Source organism: Choloepus didactylus, chromosome 22, assembly GCF_015220235.1.
Source record: "Choloepus didactylus isolate mChoDid1 chromosome 22, mChoDid1.pri, whole genome shotgun sequence".
Classification (NCBI taxonomy): Eukaryota; Metazoa; Chordata; class Mammalia; order Pilosa; family Megalonychidae; genus Choloepus; species Choloepus didactylus.
Window position 1 is genome coordinate 30,790,950 of NC_051328.1, and position 17,769 is coordinate 30,808,718.

At 40.7% G+C, this 17,769-nt stretch overlaps 2 protein-coding genes across 3 annotated transcripts in view; both read right to left on the reverse strand.

The window, feature by feature from the left end:
- Positions 1–5,515, reverse strand: part of TMEM170A (transmembrane protein 170A) — a 28,892-nt gene extending 23,377 nt beyond the window's left edge. For both annotated transcript variants that reach the window (XM_037816422.1, XM_037816421.1), the window contains exon 1: positions 5,213–5,515. In XM_037816422.1, coding sequence (XP_037672350.1) covers positions 5,213–5,345 — 133 coding nt within the window. In that variant the 5' untranslated portion in view covers positions 5,346–5,515. The remainder of the gene's footprint in view (positions 1–5,212) is intronic.
- Positions 5,516–9,566: 4,051 nt separating this feature from the next.
- LOC119518751 (carbohydrate sulfotransferase 6) overlaps positions 9,567–17,769 on the reverse strand; it is a 38,775-nt gene continuing 30,572 nt past the window's right edge. Inside the window, exon 4 of the mRNA XM_037816093.1 lies at positions 9,567–9,657. The gene's annotated coding sequence lies outside the window, so the exon portion shown is untranslated. The remainder of the gene's footprint in view (positions 9,658–17,769) is intronic.

Sequence of the window (17,769 nt, forward strand, 5' to 3'; positions counted from 1 at the left end):
GCTCCCCACTGGCTGCCACAAAGCCATTGGAGCAGTGACACTGGGAGGCAAGGCCTGCATCTGAGACACCCTAAGTTCATAACTTCTATAAAAATGGGGTCTGGACACTCAGGTGTGCTACCTCAACAGTAGCCCATTCCCTATTCCCCTGGAGCCCAGCACCCACCCAACAATGCCTACTAGGCTACCAACTCACCTCTCAATTTTCCTAAAAGTTTGGGGCCTATTTGCAAACAGGATTTGGAATAGCAGGCCAGCAACCCCCTGAGTTTCTGAGAAAGGGAGGCACACTGCAGCCTCCTACAACCCTCATGTGCTGGTTTGGAGCTGTTACATACCCCACAAAAGGCCATGTTCTTTTAATCTATCCCTGTGGGGGCAGATTCATTGTGGGTAGAAACTTTTGGTTCAATTGAGATGTGACCCAGCCCATTCAGGGTGGTCTGAATCCCTTTACTGAGGTCCTTTATGAGGACATTTTGGAGAGAGCCACTGAAACCAGAAGCAGGAGAGAAGGGCCAGCAGACGTCCCCATGTGCCTTCCCATGTGACAGGGGAACCCCGGGTGCCAGCAGCCTTTCCTCAGAGAAAGTATCTTCCTCTTAATGCCTTAATTTGGACATTTTCAGGGCCTCAGAACCGTAAATTTGTAAACTAATAAAACCCCATTGAAAAAGTGAACCATTTCTGGTATATGGCATTCCAGCAGCTTTAGCAAACTGAAACACCTCAGCTACATCCACTAGCTACTTCAGTGCCTACATATTTTATACAGCATCACTTAAGTCACTTCAACTAGAGAAACAAAAGTCTTCATTAGTTGAGTAGTTTGTAAAAACTCTTCAGATTGATGGAATTATTAAAGGCCTCTCATAGTGAAGGAAAACCCCAATCTGGAAAACATTTTTTAAAAAACTAAGTGATTTCCTTTTAATCTACAGCATTGAATTTGTCATCTACTTAACAGCTATTTATCAATAGTCCTATAGTACTTTTCATTTTCCTGGCTCAACACACTGTCAAAAATCTTGGCCTACAGTATTTTCTTGTTTACTGCTTCAAATCAAGCAAATTATCTTCAGCTTTGTTGACTTTGGCACACCACTTCCCTATGTGGAAGTATAAACTGGACATTAATCTTTAATAAAAGAGTATAGGGGAGAAATCAGATTAAGCGCTATGGTAGGCAGAATAATGCTTTCCCCTGCCCCCAAGATGTCCACACACTAATCTGTGACTATGTTACCTGATGTGACAAAAAGGACTTTGCAGGTGTGGTTAGTTAAGGATTTTGAGGTAGGAGAGTAACCTGAGTTATCCCGATGTAATCACAAGGGGCCTTAAAAGAGGCAGGCTGGAGGGTCGAAGCCAGAGAGGGAGATTGGAAGATGCTATGCTGCTGGATTTGAAGAAGGAGGAAGCGACAAAGAACCAAGGAAAACAAGTGGCTCTAGAAGCTGGAAAAGGCAAGGAAACAGATCCTTTCCTAGAGCTCCAAAGGAACTTAGCCTCACCCATTCCTTGGTCATAGCCCATTAAGGCCCACTTTGGACTTCTGATCTCCAGAACTCTAAGATAGTAAATCTGTGTTGTTTTAACCCACTAAGTTTGTACTAATTTGTTACCAGCAATAAGAAACTAGTACAAGCACTAAGAGTTCATTCATTCATTCATTCATCAATCAAATATTTATTGAATGGGTTCCACATGCCAGGCACATCTGTTTAAAAAAAAAAGACAAAGATCCCTGCCATCAAGGAGCTTATAACTTCAAGAAAATACTTTTCAGACAGACATTTCAATTAAAGAGAAGAGCCATCTAGAGAGACTCCTTTAGATGAGTTCTGCATTAACAAAAGGGATTTGTAATGGCCAGCTCCCTGGCCCTCTAACAGCTGGGTCACCTAATTCCCAGGCAAGACTGCAAGACCAACCTGGCCCCAATCAGCAGGAATGGAAGGAGCCTAAGCCAAGCAGGCAGGATGAGGCTCAGCACTAGGCCAGCCTTCCAGCTGGCCCCACTCTGCACTCATACTCCAGGTCAAACAACCGTATGAACATGGCCAGTTCTCTGAGGCTGGGGTTCTAACTAAACCACATCAGTCCTCCTGGGGTCTTGAGTCCTAGCTGGTACTGCAAGTTGATACTAGACTGCCCCGATGCTAGTCACCCACTGGCCTGCATCTCTTCATACTGTCCTCTGTGAGACTCCTCTCTTGCCAAACTCCACCCACCTTTCAGTTGGCCCATCCAGTCCCTCCCTCCTCCCCAACAATGACGACCTGTTCATTGGGACTACCACCTGTAGGCTGCTGCCCCTGTCCTGACACTGCTACCTGAACGCCCTCTCAGCCCTTCTGAGTGGACCCCTCGGGCCTGCCTCACCCCAGAGGTCTCCTGGTCCTGGCCTGGGAAGATCTTCTCTGTCCTGATCTGGCCTTCCCTCTATTTTCCTTACAAGGGAGAAGAACAACGAAAGAAATCTGAACAACTTGGAATAAGGAGGGTTAGGCAGAAATTAAAATGGCTAACCTGCAGATGCAGATTCTTTAAAAAATCAATTCAAAGCTTCCTGGTAGTGATAAACCACAGAACACTTCAGAGCAATGATTTTTCTATACTGAGTTGGCACAAAGTGCAAGTAACCTTTTCTGGAGGGCCAAAATAGAAACTATGCCAGAATCAGGACAATGAATGGAATTCACTTCTAAGGAGGCGTTGGTGCCGCAAGGAGGATCAAACTCAGCTATGTATTAGACCTGTCATTCCAGCCAATGATGAGACATGGCAGGGAGGTCAGGCATTTACCCATCACATTCTGATTAGCCTAAGGTCAAGGGCCATGCCTCATCCATGCTTATATCCCCATTCTAGTCTGCACTTCAAATGCATGATCTCTGGTGATTAACACCTCCAAATTATATATGCATAGAAGCACTCCTAAACTCAAATACATATTGCAATGTAGTATTTTCAGAAGCATTTCTGGAAGTAAAACAATTTCTACTACTACAGATCCTCTACTGTAAGGTAATGTTAAAACTATCTTCCCAAATCCATTTATCTCAATCTTGTCTTAAAGAAATAAAAGAAGACAGCTAAAAGCTAGACAAATTGAACAGCTACAAAGTATCACCCTCTGGATTACTTACTGATTACAAAATGATTAAGATAATCTTAGAGGGAGAGATTTCATAGATACCCTCTTCAGCAAGTGATCAAACTGAGCCTTATCAAACAGGAACAAACTGACATTAAATGTTTCCTGATGTGATGCACTGGAAGCAGACAACATCACCTATGGAGTATTCGGACTAGAAAGTTTAATCTGAATCTAATCATGAAGAAACAATCAGGCAAACCTGGATTGTGGGACATTATACAAAACAATTAGACTGGACTCTTCAAAAATGTCAGTCTCAAGAAATTGAAACAAAGGCAGTGAGAGTAAGGAAACGTGACAACTAAATGCAACATGTAGTCCTTGATTAGATCCTGGTATTTTTTTTTTTTTTAAGGTATAAAAGAAATTATCCAGACAATTGGGGAAATCTAAATAAGGTCTGTAATTAGATAACATTCTGTCAATGTCAAATTTCTTGGATGTGATATGATATTGTGATTATGATAGAAAATGTCCTTGTTTCTGGACTGCCAGAAGTGTGCCATGAAATCTGCAATTTACCTTCAGTGGTTCCGCAAAAAGTAAAAATGTGGATGTCTGTGTATTTACACATAATATATATTCGGAGAGAGAGAGAAAGCAAAAGTATCAAAACATTAATAACAAATCTAAGTATATATGAGTATATACTATTCTTTTAAACTTTCATTAGGTTTGAAATTTTTCAAAATAAAAACTTGGGGGGAGGGGGGCTAGAAATAAGGAAACATACTAATCTGGTCCAGTAGTGCCTACAGACTGCATTAACATTCCATTTTTATAACAGGATCTCCAGAATGCCATATACTTTTGTCAAGATTGTCAAATTGTGATCCTAGCACCTTTTGAAACAACTCGAGCTGCCAGATTTTCATTTTAGGTATTTATCAACTAACCTCTGCATCTGCCCCAACATAGTTCTTCCAACATCAGCCATTTCACACACTTGTCCAGGAAAACTTAGCATGCAGCAGTGCCGGGTGTGGCCCCACGGCGCCTGGCAGTCACTGCCCAGTGGATGAGAAATCACAGGTGCCTTGTTTAAGACAAGTAATCCAATCCTCCTTCCCTCTTCATTGTCTCAGAGCCATGTTCTTGCACTGTTTAAGTCAATCTACCAGTCGACTTCCCTGCAAAGTCCCAACCTCACCCTTCAATCGTCACTTGTTCTCAGCCTTCTTGCCTTTCAAGGTCCAACACACATAACTGAGCCTCCCGCCCCCAGCCTACAATAATCTTCCCAGGTGAAGTAATTTCTCCTCCTGTTAATTTTCTGAACACTGAGAATTTTCTACCTTGTATTAGGATTTTGTAAAACTTACATCAGGCCCAGCAGGCTCTGTAATGGAGGTAAGAAGGGATAAATAAAAGCTGTAACAAAGATCTTGGATGTATGAGTGGGGGACACGGCAACAAGTCTCAGAAAGTAATTCCTAGAAAGGGAATCGGTGTTGTGGGTGGATGTGGATGGAGGTGCAGGCGATCAGGAGACAACCTCCTGGGCAGCACATTAGCAACGAAGGCAGTGCAAGCTCTGACTTCCCCTAGGCCTGCTCCAAACGACTCAGCGTCAGCGCTGCGAAAGCCGAGAGGCTGTCACGGGGACCCCCAAAAGGAGCTCCCTCCTTCAAGAGGCCGGGCGTCCCATGCGCCCCAAACATGCGGGGACTAGCGCCACCCCACCCCCACCCCGGGTTCATGTGTGAATCTGGGACGTTCGGAAACTCCAAAGCGCAGGAACAGCTCGGGCGGTGGCCGAGCTCCCCTCATTTACAGGGTCCACCTCCGGCCTCCTCGTATTCACCGGGTCCATCTGGAGCCGCTCCCTCCGACGTCGCCCCCAGCGCAAGGGTGACGCCGGGTGGAGTAGACCCTCTTGCTCTCGGCCGAGGGAGCGGGAATCTCCTTCCAGGAAAAAAAGAGTCCACACTCGACTGGACTGGTCAGCGGGATGGAGGGGATCAAGCCCAAAACCAGGAGCGAGGGGCGCCGCGCACCCCCAGCCCGACGGTGGGCGCGCAGTGCGCAGGCGCGGGGCGGGGCCGGTACCTGGGAAGGAGCAGAGAGAAGTGGAGTTGGGGCACAGGGTCCCGTTGCCCACACGCGGAACAAGCTTCAGGCTGAGGATCTGCTGCAGGAGCCCGGCCGAGCCCCCGCTGCCGCCGCTCCCCTCGGGCTCCATCCCGCCGCCATTCACTGCGAGGAGGTGAGAGGAGAGCACCCGAACTGTTGCAGGGACTCGGTCTCACTCACGGTCCACTCTGCTCCCCGCACCTCCGCCGCCTCAGCGTCACCTTTGGCCGAGACCCTCTGCTTCCTCACAGCCCAACCGCGCTGCCAAGTGATGATTCCTTCCGCCAATCACAAGGCGCCGCAGGCGGCGGGGCGGGGCGAGAGTTGTTACCGCCCCCGACGTTGCGTACGGTTTAGCGACCCTGCCCCCCACGGACTACAGACCTTCTGCTGGAACCCCGGCCTGCTCCGGTAGGGGGCACCCTGCTCTGCGCTTGTCTGCAGCGCCACCTGTAAGAGGGTAAGGGAACTGCATACGTCCTTCTGGACTCGAAATGTAGAGTTAAAACCTACCTGGCAAAGCTAGATTCTAACATTTATAACGGTTGCTCCAGCTAGGACTGGACCCCAATATTTCTGAAACCTGGATGAAAAGAAGCAGGAAAGTTCTCTTTTTAATGCTGATAGCAGAAAGATTCCATTTAAGGGCCAGCGTGGGACAGTGATGAGTGGGGGACTATGTTAGTTTCTATACAGTGCAGTCTAGTTCTAAATAAAATAAAAATTTTAAAGGAGGCTCTAATTCCATTGGCAAAACTGGATCATACACCTTTTTTAATTACCTTCCTTCACAGACCCTGTGAAAATGAAAGCAAAGAAACAAGTGTTGGGAAAATTCCAATTGTAGGTGGGAATGTACAACACAGAATTACCATATGACCTGGCAATTCCACTCTAGGGACTCAAACATACTTGTACACCAATGTTCATAGGAGTGTTATTCAAAATAGCCAAAAGGTAGAAGCAAACCAAGTGTCCATTAACCGATGAATGCATAAACAAAATGTGGTAGATCCATACAACGGAATACTGTTCAGCCATAAAAAAGAAATGAAGTGTTGCTACATGCATCAACATAGATGACTCTTGAAGAACACTTATGCTAAGTGAAATAAGCCAAGCACAAAAGGACAAATTTAATGTGATTCCACTTATATGAAATATCTAGGATAAGCAAATTCATGGAGACAGAAAGTAGATTAGAGGTTATCAAGGGCAGGGGGAAGGGGGAAGGGGTACTTATTGCTTTATGGATACAGAGTATCTGATTTGGCTGATGAAAAGTTTTAGTGATGGAAAATGATGATGGTAGCACAACACTGTAAAAATAATTAATGTCACTGAATTGTACAGTTTAAAAATGGTTAAAATGGCAAATTTTAGACTACATGTATATGTTACCATAATTTTAAAAATGCAAAAAAAAAAAAAGAGAAAGCAAAAAATTGTGAACAGGAATAAACTACTAACAGTGGAGTGCTGGAAGGGAAATTATTAAAGATAGGTAGTTGCAGCAAAGTTCCAGAAAATGAAGAGGCTTTTGATGAATAAATATTTATTGGAAATTTTATTATTATCTATTCAAATGTTAGATATGTATTAGCTCATTAATTCAACCAACTCAGTGAAGTTATTATTTTCTTTCCATTTCACAGGTGAAACTGAGCTTTAGGAGAGAAAATAATTTGGCTAAGGTCATAAAATTATTAAATGGCAAAGGTAGGCTTTCAACCTAGGTATGGTTTCCAGCATCCACATGGTTAACCTTGATGCTGCGTTTTGGGGAAGGCAGCCATAGCCCAGAAGGAAGCCACAAAGGAGAAGGACCCCTAGAGAGCCTTGGTGAACTGGACTGAGAAAGGAGACTGAACCCAGAGAGGTTCCCTGAGGGCTGCTATGGAGCAGCTCTGCCAGCTCCCATCGCCTTGTCCACTCCCTGTCCCAGCCATATGTAGAACAGACCAAGTGTCCCAGATGACTCTGGAAGAAATAGAAAATTGAGGAAACAGAAGATAAATTATTTTTCTTAATTACTATCCTCAGAGAGTCTCAAGATATTGTATTCATAAAACCAAACCATGATACCATGAAAAAGGAACAGAGAACAAGAAAGAGCTCTTAGAAATTAAAAATATGACTTCCAAATTTTACAATATAATAGATGAATTAGAAAATAAAATTGAGGAAACCAACTGTAGAGGTAAATATAAAACAGCAAAAAAGAGGGAAAAGAAGAGATATGGAAGACTGAACCAGGAATTCTAATGGGAGTTCCAGGGAAAATGACCAGAGGGAAAAAGCTAGAAATAATTTTTTAAACATTTTTCTATTGTGAAATATCCAGAAAAGGGATAAATTTCAAAGTACAGTTTAACCAGTATTTATAGAGCAACTTTCAGAGTATAGGATGGATTACAGTTCCAAATTAGAGAGAAATTTTTAAAATACAGATGATACAGAGCTGAAGAGAAACTCCTGCCCATTAGGTTCCTAAGAGAATGAAAGAGGGGAGAAAACACTACTTGACACATTCTTGTAAAATTTCATAACCAAAAATAAAGAAGACACTTTAAAATGATGAATTTTATAGTATGTAATTATGTCCCACCTTTTTTTAATTGGGAAAAAAAAAGCTCAGTGAAGGAAGCCAGACAGAGGACTACGTATTATATGATCCCATTGACCTGCAATGTCCAGAAAGGCAGATCTTCAGAGACAGAAGGAGATGAATGGTTGCCTGAGGCTGGGTGGGATTGAAGAGTGAGTGGGACTAGCCTGTGGCACCTCTTGGAGGTAATGGAAATGTTCTAAAACTGGATCCTGGTGATGGCTGCCCAACTCTGTAAATTTACTGCATATCATTGAATTGTACATTTAGAATGAGAATTTTATGGTTTGTAACTTATCCTTCAAAAAAAATTTGTTTTAAATGACCAGCAGCATATTATCAAAGTTTCTGTTTAGGTTAGTTGGAGTTTCTGAAATATCATTTTAAACAATAACAACTATAAAATGTCATCATGTCTTTATTCTCTTATCATTCTATCTATCTATATCATCTATTATCTATCTATTCATCTATCTTCTGAATATTTGAGAGCAAGTTACATACATCATACTCCTTGAACATGTAATACTCTACATTTCCTACAAACAAGGATATTTACTTATGTAATCACCTTCAGTGCAGTTATCAAGGTCAAGAAATTCAACACTGATATAAAGCTTACATTCTATATTCCATTTTTTTCTTATGTCTCAATAATGTCCTCTTGAGCCTTTTTGTCTCCATTCTTAGATCCCATCCCAGTATTATGTATGGCATTTAATTGTCATAATCTCTTTTTCTTTTTTTTTTTTGTAATTGTAGAAAACATGTATACAACTTAAATCTTCCCATCCCAGCCCCTGCCACCTTTCAGTGGGGTTAATCACATTCAAAACGTTGCAGTACCCTCAGCACCATCAATTACTAGAACTTTCTCTTCACCCCAAACAGAAGCCCTACACTCATTATGCATTAACTCCCCATTCCCCTGCAGCCACCCTTGGTAGCCTGTACTCTATTTTCTGTCTCGATGAGATTGCATATTCTCTGCTGTTTTCTTTGTGGTTCCATGGGGCTTAAATTTAGCATCCTGAATCTATAAAAACCTCATTTGCTTTGATACCAACTTAATAGGACAGATAAACTATGTTCCCATACCCTCTGTCGCCCCCCTTTTATGTAGTTCTTATCATAAATTACATGTTTATACATATGAGTCCAAAACCACTGCTTTATCATTACATTTTGTGCATTTTCCTTTAGAACCTGCAGGAAGTAAAAAGTAGAATTACAAATCAAAAATACAATACTGGTATTTATGTTTATCTGTGTCAGTATCTTTACCAGACAGCTTTATTTCTTCATGTGGCTTCAGTCAATTGTCTAGTGTCCTTTCCTTTCAACATGCAGAACTCCATTTCTTGAAAGGCCAGTCTAGTGGAGATTAACATTCTCAGCTTTTGTTTATCTGGGATTGTCTTAATCCCACCCCCATATTTGAAAGACAATTTTGCAGAATATAGACTTCTTCGTTGGCAATTTTTTGGCTGTCAGCACTTTAAATATGTCTTCCATGGTTTTTGATGAGAAATTGATACAATCTAATGAGGCTCCTTGATAGAAACTGTATCAATTTTTATTGATACAATACATATTTCCCCTCATGGAGTAATTGGGCATTCTGTGAATGACTCTCTTCAGATTATTTTCCTCAAAAATTAGAGCAAAAGCCAGGAGGGTGCCAGGAGTGCTGCTGAAATGGCAGGTACTCAGCAACCACGGCGAATCTGAGTGGCCACACAGCCTGGATGTGACATTCTCCCAGGGCTGCAAGTCCTTCCCACCAACTGAGTCCTTTCTCCCTTGGGGGAAACTGAAAGTCACAAGAAAGAAATGATGTGTCACATACAAGGAAGCCTCAATAAGATTAAGTGCCAATTTCTCCATTAGGGGATATTTGTATCATAAAAGAATCTCTTGGGAGAAAAGTGGTGTTTAAATCCACACAATTGTTGTTTGTATTGCAAAAGAATCTGTCATTCCATGGATTTAAGTGGTGCTTAAATTCATACTCCATGGAGTAATCCCCAATTACTCCATGAGGGGATATTTGTATCGTAAAAGAATCTGTTGGGGGAAAAGCGATGCATAAATCGAAACCAATCCAACAGAATCAGGTTGGCTTCTATCCAGACTACTGAAGCCCTTTGTAAGCAGAATGAAACTCAGATGGAGACAGAAGCAACAGGGAGCAGCCAGAAGCTGGAAGTCAATGGAACCTGGAAGAGAAAGGGGAAGACTTTGCTATGTCCACTGCCCTGTGATGGAAAAGCCAAGGAACCTCAAAGATTGCCAGCCAGCCAGAAGACACCAACCCCAGGAGAAAGCAACCATTCTAGCCTCTGAAACCAGGAGCCAATAAATTCCTGTTGTTAAGCGGAAAAAAAAAAAAAAAAAAAAAAAAAAAAATCGAAACCAATTAACTTGTGAAGGGAGGATGGGGGTTAACCCCTTTGCCTTTCGCACAGGGGTCATGACCTTGGACCTCAAGAGAAGACCCAGCTGGTCCACTGTGTGTTCCTGGGGCAGGAATAGGCTCGTGGGTGTCGAACAGGCCCCTGCCCACCTGAGACTGAGTGTGTGGTGAACAGGGTCATTGAATAAATGGTGTTGGGACAACTGACCACTCAGAAAGATACCTAACCCTACCTCACACTGGTGAGGAAAATTAGTCATGTGACTTAAGATTCAAGTGTACAACACTAGCCTACTAAAGTATTGGAATACTGTTTTTATAATCTTGAGGAAGAGAAAGCCATTTGAGCCAGACACAAAATCTAGATGCCATAAAGGAAGGATCCACATTTAACAACATAATAATTAGGATGAAACTTTTTGGAATTTGATTGTACTATTGGTTTCACAGGTGCATATATATGTCAAAACATCAAATTTTACCCTTTAAATAGGTGCAGTAATATTATTCAATTATATTTCAATAGAGCTCTTTATTTTTTAAAAAATCTTAAGATGCACACACCATTAAAAAATGCCAAATGACAGTCCCAGCCCCAGTCTTGCTCTTTGGTCCTCTTTGACTTTTTCAAGAGTCTTGCTCATTATACCCCCAGCAACCAAAATGGTGAAGCAGATTGAGAGCAAGGAAGATTGTCAGGAAACCTCAAATGTATAACAAGGTGATGTTCCTTGAAGTAGATGTAGATGGCTGTCAGGGTGTTGCTGCAGAGTGTGAAGCCAGATGCATGCCAACATTTCAGTTTTCTAAAAAGGGAGAAAAGTAATGAAGGAGAAATTTCCAGTCACAGCACTGAGAAGCAATCAGCTGAAGAAGAAGCTTGGAGACCTCCACAAAGATCTCCAAGTTTGGATTTGCCATAGGAGAGAAAGAAAGCATCAGTCATATCCATCAAATTTGGATGAAGTAAGCCTAAAGAAACCATTCCAACTCTTGCTCCAGGAACTCTTTCAGACCTAAATAGAAGAGCCAGTACCATGAAACTCCTAGAAGAAAATATAGAGAAACATATTCAAGACCTAGTGATAGGTAGCTTCTTAAACCTTACACCTACAGCACAAGCAACAAAAGAAAATATAGATAAATGGGAGCTCCTCCAGATTGAACCCTTCTGTGCTTCAAAGGACTTTGTCAAAAAGGTGAAGAGGCAGCCAACTCAGTGGGAGAGAATATCTGGTAACCATATATCTGATGAGGGTTTGATATCCAGTAGATATATAGAAATCCTACAGCTCAACAATAAAAGGACAAACAACCCAATTATAAAATGGGGAAAAGATATGAACAGACGTTTTTCCAAAGAGGAAATACAAATGGGTAAAAAGCACATGAAAAGATGTTTTTCTTCATTAGCTTTTAGGGAAATGCAAATCAATACCACAATGAGATATCATCTCACACTTGTAAGAATGGCCACTATTACACAAATGGGAAATACAAATGTTGGAGAGGATATGAAGAAATAGGAACACTTATCCCCTGCTGGAGGGAATGTAAAATGGTACAGCCATGGTGGAAGACAGTTTGGCAGTTCCTCAGAAAACTAAATATTGAGTTGCCCTATGACCCAGCAACTCCACTTCTCGGTATATACCCAGAAGAACTGAAAGCAGGGACATGAACAGACATTTGCACACTGATGTTCATAGAAGCATTATTCACAACTGCCGAAAGATGGAAACAATCCAAGCATCCATCAACAGATGAGTGGATAAACAAAATGTGGTACATACATACGATGGAATATTATGCAGCAGTAAGAAGGAATGAGTTCCTGAAGCATGCAACAACATTGATAAAACCTGAGGACACAATGCTGAGTGAAGTAAGCCAGACACAAAAGGACAGATACTGTATGATTTCTCTAATATGAACTAACTAGAACATGTAAACTCAGAGTCTTAAAATGTAGAATATAAGGTACCTAGAGATAGACGGAAGCTAGAGAAAGGGGATTGGTTACCTAACACATACAGAATTGGTAATGGTTGAAGTTAAATGTTTGGGAATGGATAGAGGTGATGGTAGTTCATTATTGGAATTATAAGTAATAGTGCTATATTGTAGTTGGATTTGATTGAAAGTGTTGTTTAAAGTCATGTATGCCATTGATTAACACTACAGGTATAAATAAGTTCTTGCATGAACTACTACAAATTAAAAAAAAATAATAGAGGGGTATATGGGAAAAAACATAGCTATTACAAATGATGGACTATAGTTAATAGTAATATTTTAATATTCTTTCATCAACAGTACAAATTTACTACACCAATACCATGGGTCAACAATAGGTGAGGGATAAGGAGTATAGGAGAACTTAGGTTTTATTCTTTATTTGTATTTCTATTCTGGAATAATGAAAATGTTCTAAAATTGATCATGGGGATTTATACACAACTACAATGATACTGTGAGCCAGCGATTGTGTACTTTGGATGTGTACACTTTGTGTGGTATGTGAAAATATCTCAATAAAATTGAGAAAGAAAAAAAAAGAAAAAAAAAATCTCTTTCAGTAGCAGTAGCTTTTAATGAGGGTGAAGCTAGTGAGCCAAAGGAAATGCCTCCGGAAGCAAGATGAGAATGAAGAATATTGGAAGCAAGACACCAACATCAGCAGGACCAAACTCCTTCAACAGAAAGCATGGGTTTTCTGATACCCAGAAGTCATGGGAGCAAAGTATAAAATCTCATCTTGGAAATGTCCATGACCAAGACAATGAAATGATGTGTTTTGAGAATGGGGTGGGGGGTGGGTGTAAAGGAACAGTGTTCTGTTTAAAAGACTGATATAAGACTATCTTTGGAGCTGTCTTTTTTTAAAAAAAATATTGAATGGTATACTAATAAATGAGAGTTTGAAATTAGAGGTAATTTATGTTTTATATACATAAATTTGTTTGTTAATTTTGTACTTTCATGTGATTAGTTTCCAAAGGTTACAGATAATAAAGAAATCAGAAATGGTAACTTTTTTTTGAATTGCATTTTTTTTTAGACACAATTGTTAGCACATTAAGAGGGAAGCAAAAATTTTTGTCTGTTTAATCTGGTTTAAAATGCAAGCAGTTGCTCTCTTAATGTAACTCCCTCATTACCTAAACTGTCTGGCTCCCGGGAACAGCCTTAAAGAGAGGCAGTACTGTATTGGAAGAATAATGTTACTGGACTATTGACTGAGAGAAAATTTAGATAAATATAAAATACAACTTTTTTCCCTTATGGGCATTTATTTTGTTTCAAGTCATCATAAACTTGTGAAATCCAATTTGAATTGAACTTTCTTATTAATAGAATAATATGGCTTATTTAAAGTTTATATGTATTGACCAGGGACCTCACAAAAGCACATTTTAGTGAAATAGAGGGAAAGAAAATGCATCTTCAAACATGGAATCTCTGACCACATATACTTTGTTACTTCTGTGTGTTGTAGGGTTTGGTTCTCTTTTTGGTATTTTTGTATTGCATATGAACTTTTAAAATGTGACAGTTAGACATCCTGTAGACTCGGGCAAGATGGCGGCATAGAGAGGAGTGGAAGCTAAGTAGTCCCCCTGGAACAACTACAAAAAACCAGAAACAACTAGTAAATAATCCAGAATAACAGCGGGGGGACAAACGAGACCATCCATTCATCATACACCAACCTGAATTGGGAGGAATGCCTGAGAACACAGCATAAAATCTGTAAGTAAAACCTGCGGAACCAGGTCGTGAGGCCCCCTCCCCCATAGCCCGAGCTGCAGAGCCGCGTGGTGCCAGAGAGAAGCTCTCTCCCAGCAAGCGAATATAGCTCAGCTGAGCTCCAACTGGGGTTTTAAGTAGTGAGTGTGAACTGCTCACTACAGGTACGAATCCCCCAAAAACAGACAGAGGCTTTGGGTAACGACTGACCTGAGAGAGCCAGAGGGTCGCCTTGACTGGGTCTGAAGGGGACTATCTGTTTCTTTTTTGGCTCAGTGGAGAAAGCCCCAGTCATTTTAAGTTTCCAGAGCTGTGACTCGGGGAAGGGCGGAGACAGCACAAGCAGAGAGCGAGACCATTGAAATGCTAATGACCTCCACCTGGGGGGCTGTCTTCTCTAGGAGGAAAGGGGTGGGGCCCTTTCCATTTAGAACCAGACCCCAGAGCCTGGGGGAACATGGCCATACTGCCTCACACCAGTCAAGAATTATAGGCTAACAGGTGTCACCTGCTGGGCAGAAAAGCACAGTGACCTGAGGCATCAAAGGGTGGAGCAATTTTCTAAGACACACCCGCAGGGAAACCAGATGCTGAATATTTCTTCCCTCTGGGACCTGAGCCTGTTCTGGTCTGGGAAAACCTGATTTGGATAACCAAGGAAACCATGCCTAGACAACAGAAAATTACAACCTACACTAAGAAAAACAAAGTTATGGCCCAGTCAAAGGAACAAACGTACACTTCAACTGATACAGGAATTTAAACAACTAATGCTAAATCAATTGAAAAAGTTTAGAGAAGATATTGCAAAAGAGATAGAGGCTGTAAAGGAAGCACTGGACATGTATACGGCAGAAATCAAAAGTTCAAAAAACCTACTAGTAGAATCTATGGAAATGAAAGGCACAACACAAGAGATGAAAGACACAATGGAAACATACAACAGCAGATCTCAAGAGGCAGAAGAAAACACTCAGGAACTGGAGAACAAAACACCTGAAAGCCTACACGCAAAGGAGCAGATGGAGAAAAGAATGAAAAAATATGAGCAACGTCTCTGGGAACTCAAGGATGAAACAAAGTACAATAATGTATGTATCACTGGTGTCCCAGAAGGAGAAGAGAAGGGAAAGGGGGCAGAAGCAATAATAGAGGAAATAATCAATGAAAATTTCCCATCTCTTATGAAAGACATAAAATTACAGATCCAAGAAGCACAGCATACTCCAAACAGAAGAGATATGAATAGGCCTACGCCAAGACACTTAATAATCAGATTATCAAATGTCAAAGACAAAGAATCCTGAAAGCAGCAAGAGAAAAGCGATCCATTACATACAAAGGAAGCTTCATAAGACTATGTGCGGATCTCTCAGCAGAAACCATGGAGGCAAGAAGGAAGTGGTGTGATATATTTAAGATACTGAAAGAGAAAAACCGCCAACCAAGAATCCTGTATCCAGCAAAGCTGTCCTTCAAATATGAGGGGGAGCTCAAAATATTTTCTGACAAACAGACAATGAGAGACTTTGTGAACAAGACACCTGCCCTACAGGAAATACTAAAGTGAGCACTACAGGGTGATAGAACACAGGAGTGTGTGGTTTGGAACACAATTTTGGGAGATGGTAGCACAACAATGTAAGTACACTGAACAAAGGTAACTATGAATACGGTTGGGAGAGAAAGACGGGGAGCATGTGAGACACCACAAGAAAGGAGGAAAGATAACGACTGGGACTGTGTAACTTGGTGAAATCTAGAGTATTCAACAATTGTGATAAAATGTACAAATAATGTTCTTTTACAAGGGAGAACAAGCAAATGTCAACCTTGCAAGGTGTTAAAAATGGGGAGGCATTGGGGGAGGGATGCAATCAGCATAAACTAGAGACTGTAACTAATAGAATCACTGTATTATGCTTCCTTTAATGTAACAAAGGTGATATACCAAGGTGAATGCAGATAAGAGGGGGGGATAGGGGAGGCATGTTAGACACTTGACATTGGTGGTATTGTCTGATTCTTTATTCTACTTTGATTTAAGGTTATTTTTCCTTTTGCTGCTTCCTAGCTGTCATTTTTTTTTGTTTCCCCTTTCTTTTGCCTCTCTACCTTCTTTGACTCTCCCTCCTGCCTTGTGGAAGAAATGTAGATGCTCTTGCTTAGTATGAGCAGAATGTTCAATTAGGATGAACTTAAATGTTTGGAAATGAACAGGGGTGTTGGTAGCAAGATGTGAGAATAACTAACAGTGCCGAGTGGTGTGTGAATGAGGTGGAAAGGGGAAGCTCAGAGTCATATATGTCACCAGAAGGAAAGTTGGAGGTCAAAAGATGGAAATGTATAAAACTGAATCCTATGGTGGGCAATGTCCATGATCAACTGTACAAATACTAGAAATCACTTCATGAACCAGAACGAATGTATGACAATACAATTAGAAGTTAATAATAGAGGGGCATATAGGGAAGAACTATATACCTATTACAAACTATATACTACAGTTAGTAGTATTTCAACATTTTTTCATAAACAGTAACAAACGTACTATATCAATACTAGGAGTCAACAATTGAGGGGGGTTGGTTAGGGATAGGGGAGGTTTAGAGTTTCCTTTTCTTTTTTTCTTTTTTCATCTTTCACTTTATTTCTTGTCTGGAGTAATGAAAAGTTTCTAAAAATTGAACAAAAATTAAGTGTGGTGATGGATGCACAGCGGTATGAGGGTACCCAGGGGCAAGTGATTGTACACTTTGGATCTTTGGATAATTGTATGGTATCTGAACAATCTCAATAAAAATGAAAAAAAAATGTGACAGTTAAATGCCTCTTTAAAAGCATAGTCACAAATAAAAGAAACATTCAGTGTAATGATTTCCTTAAAAATTCCTACAATGTTACAGTTGGAGGCAGCTTCAGACTATTTTGTGGGTGGTAACTGCTCACTGATCTCTTTTAATAGGTAATTAATGACTCCAGAGAAGCAGCCTGACTGTTGTGTATTCCTGACACTTTGTTCACTTGCATTTAAGTTCAGAATAGGCCCCAAGTAAAATAACGGAAATGTATATAGAATGATTAGTTCTTATGTGATTTAATTTTATCAAGATATGTGGATTTAACTTACTTTAGTATAGACAGACTTTCCATTTTCATCCATTTTATTGTTTATGTTCAAATAACACTATCCTTCTATATATTCTTTTCTTGACCCAAATGAAATATTTACCTAAGGTAAAGATGGAAGAGAAAAACAACTAAGATGAATGTCTTTACTAAAATACCAATATATTTGTCAACCGCCCCCAACAAACAAACAAACAAAACAAACGACAGACTAGGAGAAACTACTCACAACAAAGATAAAGTATAACCAAGAGAAAGGCAGTAAGAAGACAGAAAAATGGGCAGTGACCTTGAACAATGAAAAAGAAATGCAAGTGACTGATAAACATGCCAAGATGCACAACCACCCCAGGAATTAAAGAAATGCAAATTAAAACAATATCAAAACAACGTTTTTCACCCTTCAGGTAGGTAAAAATGAAAATGATCCATTTAACTGTGTACAGGTGATGGTAGGAGGGAGGTGCAGGGAGGATGGGTGACCAGGGCCTTCCTGACACTGTTGCAGAGTGTAAATTGTTAGTCCATTTTTTAGAGTAACGTGGCATTTTCAAATTTAAAGCACAAATACTCCTGAGCCAGCAGTTCTTCTTCTAGAACTCTTCTTAAAGATATACCCACATGTATTTG